The 6,902-nt window shown below is 47.7% G+C and overlaps 1 protein-coding gene across 1 annotated transcript; it reads left to right on the top strand.

Moving 5' to 3' along the window:
• The first annotated feature begins 4,242 nt into the window (after positions 1-4,242).
• On the top strand, positions 4,243-6,410 carry Atoh1 (atonal bHLH transcription factor 1). Its single transcript, XM_004848081.3, has one exon. The coding sequence runs from the start codon at positions 4,454-4,456 to the stop codon at positions 5,507-5,509; it is 1,056 nt and encodes a 351-aa protein (XP_004848138.1). The 5' UTR covers positions 4,243-4,453; the 3' UTR covers positions 5,510-6,410.
• Positions 6,411-6,902: the final 492 nt, after the last annotated feature.

Below are 6,902 nucleotides of genomic sequence, written 5' to 3'. Positions count from 1 at the left end.
TTCTCAAATGAATTTAGACATACATATTTATATTCATTTCATTTTTTTCTTTCAATAACAAATGAAAAATATCAACTGGCATTCACATGGAAATTGCATTCATTCATCAGTTGCAACCATCAATTAGTAATGGATACAAGAATGTCAAAGATCAATGAAATCAATGACTGTGAGAATTGATTGGCTATAGGGATTTTACAATAAAGAGCACTAAATATTTCATTATTTATAAATTATGTTCCCCATGTCCATTTTATTAATAATATTTATAAGAAATATTTAGAAATATTATGGATGCACGCAGCAATGGAAAACAAATATTGATAGTATAAGATTGAAAGAAGTTTACCACACCTGCATTTTACATTAATATTCAATGTTTTCAGCCCTTGGGCAATATTAGGGGTTTAGAAAATTTGAATATTCATTAAAACCTAAGAACTCATAAACTCATTGGATACAGACTTTGCGGTCACTGAGCAAAGCAAAATTTCACTTAAAGTTTCATCAATAACCACAAATGTCAACACACATATATAATGATTGGATGACTTGAATTAATAACTTTAAATGTGTAAAGAACAAACTAAATATATTTTGTTTGTTCATTTAGTTTTTTTGTTTTTTTTTTTGAGACAGAGTCTTGCTATGTAGTTCAGGCTGGTCCTGAACTCACTATGTAGCCCAGCCTGGCCTCGAACTTGTGGTGATCCTCTTGGCTCAGCCTCTCAAGTGCTGGGACTATAGGAATGTGCCACCACACTTGGGTTGTTCATTTACTTTTTATCTTGAAACAATCTCAACCTTCCAGAAAAGCCACAAATGCAATGCTAAGAACCTTTTCACAAAATCATTAGAGTAAGCTGGCCCATTGTACATAAGTGAGTATTCCCTAAAAAGGGGCACATTTTCTTATACAATCAATATAACCATCAAAATCAGATAGCAGTCAAGTTTTGTCAATTGTTCCAATGATATTCTTTATTATAAAAGGGCCCACTTCTAGTCTGGAACATTTATTGAGATTTTATTTGCCTTTTATAATCCTAGCACATTTAAAGAATACCAAGGTTGTTATTTTCTAGAATCTCTTTCAGGTTAGAATGGTTGGATATTTTCTCTTGATTGGATTCAGGACAGGCATCTTTAACAGGAATATCTCAGAAGTGATGCTATGTTCACTACATCCTAAGAAATTCAATTCATTTTGTCTCATTTCAGGTAAGTTAACTTTTATTGCTCAATTAAGTTGATGTTTCCATACACTTTCCATACAGTCAGTCTTTCACTGTAATATATATCTATTTTGTAACAACAACGTATCAACTCTTCTGGGCATTCATTAGGATGTTTATATTCATAAGGATGAATTTCTTTATGTTCCAAGGTAGGTAATCTATCACTAACCTAAGCAGGTTTCTATGGTCATTCAACAAGTCTCCAGCATTCTTTGAGCATTTCCATCTTTCTGACCCAGTAAGATCAGTTACATCATCTGTTTTTCTGTCCCATCCATGTAATCAACCCATTTTTCCAAAAACTCCGGCTCCTTTTGGTGGAGAACTTTATTTGGAAACTAAAATCAGAGAATTAAATATACTTTTTGGTGATGTCAGTCTCTGAGAGAGAAAACCATACACAGGAATATGTACAGGCACACAGGCCATATTTACTCATATATTCTTATGTGTTCTTATGTGTTCACATCTATTGAAAATCATAATTCATATCACATCTTCAATTTTAATTCAACACTACAGCTTCCTCCACTTCCCTATTTCTCACTTCCAGAAATTTCTTTGTCCTCACATAGTGACTTCTTTTCATCAGCACCTAATCCAGCTGTCCCCACAGAGGCCCTGGCTGGGCTGCTGACCCCAATCCAGCCCCACAGTGCTTGCTGAGTCCTAACACCCCGTGCACCCATCCTCCTTGGGGACACTGCCACATTACTCAGGCTCCAATCCCAGCCCCTTTCCCCGCCTCAGGCCCCCAGCTTCCTTAGCCACCCTAATGAAGAGGAGGAAGACAGGAGAAGGAAAGGGGTGGGGAGGAAAAACAGCCCCTGCTTATTTGAAAGGCAAAAGCAATGGATAGCAAGTCCCTCACACTATTGAGATACTCTAATTTACAAACCTTGAAATTGAGATTTGCTTTAAAAATTGATATTATGACTATCTTCAAAGCTGGCCAATCACGACCAATATTCTAGTTATTCAGTAAGTATTATAGAACTGTTGAAACAAGTCCAAAGGGAAACTAATATTTTGCAGTTACATAGTCAAATTTAAAGCACAGATTAAAAGTCTGAAGGATGCAAGCCCTGGAAACTTTAAACATCCAGCGCATTTGTAATGACAGTATGGGAAAGGCATAACTTTCAGCAGATAAGCTTCAACTGACACAGCTGGGGAAAATCAACGTATGGGGATAAAATACAAGGTAGAGGACCGGTCCTTCTAGGCTGCATCTATTTGCATTGCCACACATACACAGATGCTGGTTAACCGTGTCTCTGTTTCTCTTAAGGTTCCATTTTGGCATCCACATCCACTAGCAATTGTCTTTTGTAGTAGCACATTTTATAAACTAGCCTTGTTTGTAGTAACAGCATTATTAATTGATTTCAATAGCACCCAGTCAAATTACCAAAATATTGGTAAATTTTTGACCCCCCCATGACATTTTATTTTTTCATCAATTTTTTTTAATTGAAGTTTGGGGTTTTCTGGGTTTGCCTGTCTTTAGCATTTATTTCAGCAGAGCCCAAACATCCTACACACCAGCAAGCAGACAAGGTTGAAGGAACGGGAGCAGGCTGGTGCAGTAGGCATTATGTCAGCAGTCTGTGTATCCTGTATTTTTGTGGGAGGTAGAAACTCATCAGCCCAGTGGCGGAATTCTTGTGTCCCGGAGCTCTAGGGGGCAGGTTGGATCAAGTCCCTGTGAATACCAGGAGAACATCTTTCACTGCCCTGCAGTGACAGCTTCCACAGAGCTATCCCTGCTCTTTTTTTCACTATCTTTCCCAAAGGACGAAACTCCCGGTCCGACAACAGTCGCGCGGAAGTGGGGCCCGTTCTGGGACTGCGGCGGCGTAGGAGCGCGGGGCCCGGCTCCTCCCGGCGCCAGGCGCACAGAAGCGACCGGGAGGGCGGAGGCGGGAGGCGCGCTCCGGGGCTGGCGAGCCAACCTCCCCGAGAACCTCCCGGGTTTACGCCGGGGAGTCCACGCCCTGACTAAAAAGACCGGGAGACGGGACTTAGGCTGTGGTTTCTGGGTGTTTGCCGAAGGCGCCCGCGGCAGTAAACCAGAGCCACGGAGGCAGAAGGACTGATGCCTCCGGCTCAGTCTGAAATGTCCCGAACCGCAGGGAACGCGGGCGGCTTTCATCTGAATCTGGGCACCGCCTTCTCCCGCACGTTTAGTCTGAGTCCTGCTGTTTTTGTGTTGAAACTCTATGCATAATACTGTGAGCTCTTGCTGCCCTAAAGTGACAGTCTGCGGAGAGGTTTCTGCGGGTGGGTGGGGCCCTACTTGGCCGCGGGATTGAGGCGCAGACCAGGAGCAGCCCCGAAGAGCTGGGACTGCCTGTGCAGTGACCGTATCGCAGCTTCTTTCCACTGGGAACGAGATTACATAACAGAGAAGATCTAAAGCAAGCGGTGGGAAGGTGATAAAGTTAAGAAACATTCCAAGACAACTAACGTGCGTCCCTACTTTTATTCGGAATTTGGAGACGTCACTCAGCGGTTACAGATCTGTGGACACACACACGATGGCCGACGTGTGCACACTCTCATCCGCACGTCCGTCACAGTGTAGGAGAGACTTTACTGTTTGGGGATCAACAGCAGGAGCTGCGATCGGGCTGGAGGCGCCCGGGACCGGCGGGTGCGCGCTCAGCCTCTCCCGACCCAGTCTGGAGCCTGGGGTGCCGCCGCGCCCGCACCCCCGCAGCTGGGGCGGTGACACACCCGGAGTCGAATTACAGCCCCGCGATTAACATATGAATTTCACCAACTTAAAAGAGGGAAGGAAGAAAAAAAAGCCGGAGAGGGCGCCGGGGTCCTGCGCACCCGGCAACTTTTCTCTGGGCGTCAAAAGTCCTTGATTGGCTGCCCGCACGCGCCGGCCAGCGGCCTCCATTGGCTGCGCAGACACGCGACCGGCGCGCGGAGGGGGCCGGCGAGGAGCGGGGAGCCGCGCTGGCGCGTGCCGCTTTTTAAAGGGGCGCAGTGCCTTCGGCAACCGGAGAAGCTTCGTTGCACGCGACCTGGTGTGTGATCTCCGAGTGTGTGGGGGAGGGTCGAGGAGGAGGAAAAAATAAGACGTGGCAGCTGAGACCCAAGACGGGTTTCTGTGCGCGCGTGTGTGCGTGTGAGCGCGCGCGCTGCTGGAGCTGGGTCTCCCGTGCCTCCTCCGACCTGCACCTCCCGGCCTCGGCTGTGCAATGTCCCGCCTGCTGCACGCGGAAGAGTGGGCTGAAGTGAAGGAGTTGGGGGACCACCATCGCCATCCCCAGGCCCACCACCTCTCGCAGCCGGCGCCCCAGCCCCCTGCCACCCTGCAGACGAGGGAGCACACGGTGTACCCGGCTGAGCTGTCCCTCCTGGACGGCACCGACCCACGCGCCTGGCTGGCGCCCGCTTTGCAGGGCATCTGCACGGCACGCGCCGCCCAGTACTTGCTGCACTCGCCCGAGCTGGGAGCCTCCGAGGCCGCGGCGCCCCTAGAGGAGGCGGACGGCCGGGGGGAGCTGGGAAGGAGGAGCAGCGGCGGCGGCCTTAGCAAGAGCCCTGGGCCGGTGAAAGTGCGGGAACAGTTGTGCAAGTTGAAAGGCGGGGTGGTGGTGGACGAGCTGAGCTGCAGCCGCCAGCGAGCCCCCTCCAGCAAACAGGTGAATGGGGTGCAGAAGCAGAGAAGGCTAGCGGCCAACGCCAGGGAGCGGCGCCGGATGCACGGTCTGAACCACGCCTTCGACCAGCTGCGCAACGTTATTCCGTCCTTCAACAACGACAAAAAGCTGTCCAAGTACGAGACCCTGCAGATGGCCCAGATCTACATCAATGCCCTGTCCGAGCTGCTGCAGACGCCCAGCGGCGGGGAGCAGCCCCCGCCGCCGCCGGCCTCCTGCAAAGGTGACCACCACCACCTCCGCGCCACGGCCTCCTACGAAGGCGGCGCGGGCAATGCGACAGCGGCAGGGGTGCAGCCGGCCTCGGGAGCCGGCCCGCGCCCCGCCGCGCCCGGGACTTGCCGGACTCGCTTCTCGGCCCCGGCCTCCGCGGGAGGTTACACCGTGCAGCTGGACGCCCTACACTTCTCCACTTTCGAGGACAGCGCCCTGACGGCGATGATGGCGCAAAAGAACTTGTCGCCTTCGCTGCCCGGAGGCATCCTGCAGCCGGGGCCGGAGGACGCTAGCAAAACTTCGCCCCGGTCTCACAGAAGCGACGGAGAGTTTTCCCCCCATTCCCATTACAGTGACTCGGATGAGGCCAGTTAGGAAGGTGACAGGACCCTAGAAACTGAGACAGAAACAAACTACCCTCTCCCCAGGGCGCAGGACCCCACACCCCTTAATTTTTGCTCTGCTGTTGTCCTTGTTTAGCAAGGGCTTGGCTTCTGGCTGCAGCTACATTTGATGGTTTGCAAATGCCTTCGCTGTTTTCAAACTTCCTGTGGTCCATATTGTTCGATGAAACCTTGCTGTCCAAATTTTACCTTTCCCCCACTTTCTACTTCGCCTGTAGATAGATGCGGTATAATTATTTGTACCCATACGTGGCATCATGATTGTAGTCCTTGCTGCCAAGACGCTGCTAAAAAGTCGCATCTTCTGCTCTGTCGCTGGTTTGAGTTTATTTTACACCCTGGGCGTCCATCCCTGTGTGTTACGCGCACTCCTGTGGGAGAATTTGTCTCCCAAAATTGTTTCCCCAAATGCAGTATGAGTAGCAGTCACTGCTTCCAAAGTGAGTAGCTTTTTGCTGTGGGATTGTTAGAAGACAGGGACCTGTAGGGGTTTATGTATAGTACGAACATACCCAGTATGCGTATCGATCGCGAGGACGGTGGCGTCCTTCAGGAAACGGGCGCACGCACTTTATCGGTCGCTGTTGCTGCGGCTCCGGGAGAAACTTACCTGCCAATTGCAGACCAGCCTTTGTTTGTTTGTTTGTTTTGTTTTAAACACAGCCACTTATGATCTTTAAGCCTTTTGCAAATATTTGTTTTAAAATGAAAAATTTGAAAATATACAGTTGTGTCAAAAGCATTTAGTCAATTTTATTTTGCTTTCTTAATGTTAGACAACTTATTTATTATTGAGTGTTTGCTACCATTTCTACTTATCTTGATTCATTTTTTTACATTTTCTATTCAAGATCATTTTATTTTAATTTAGCAAAGCCAACTGCCATTGTTTTATGTATTTTATTTTGCAAATGATAAAAATAAACTTGAAAAAAACCTTTTATTTGTCACTTATTCCATTCCATCATTTTAAACAGTTTTTAAATGACCTAAACGACTTGAAAGCAGTCATCTATTAAGTGGAAAGTATGTGATTTAACAGTTTTGAAGAATGTTGCAAATTTAGTGTATTCGGGTTCTACCAGAAACTGTAGTAGAAAAGCACTAGAGACAACAATGAAATGGGAGAAGCTTTCCCCAGATTTGCAGCCCAGTTTTGCCTTGTGAATAGCCAGGATTTTCCTGTCTTCTGTACCACAGGTATCAACACTTTCTTCGAGGGAAAACATGCTTCAGTTCACCTGCAATCTAGTAGTAGTTAAGTTTATCACAGTTAACTGTCTTCACTCATAAAAAATAGCCATGCTGAAAACTGACTCACTCTCCCACTTCTTCCTTTCCTCTTCCTGCTCTCCGTTTTCTCC

Source organism: Heterocephalus glaber, unplaced genomic scaffold (assembly GCF_053883595.1).
Source record: "Heterocephalus glaber isolate CG9 unplaced genomic scaffold, H.glaber_assembly_v1.0 deba00001454, whole genome shotgun sequence".
NCBI classification, from domain to species: Eukaryota; Metazoa; Chordata; class Mammalia; order Rodentia; family Bathyergidae; genus Heterocephalus; species Heterocephalus glaber.
This window is presented reverse-complemented; position numbering and strand designations above follow the sequence as displayed.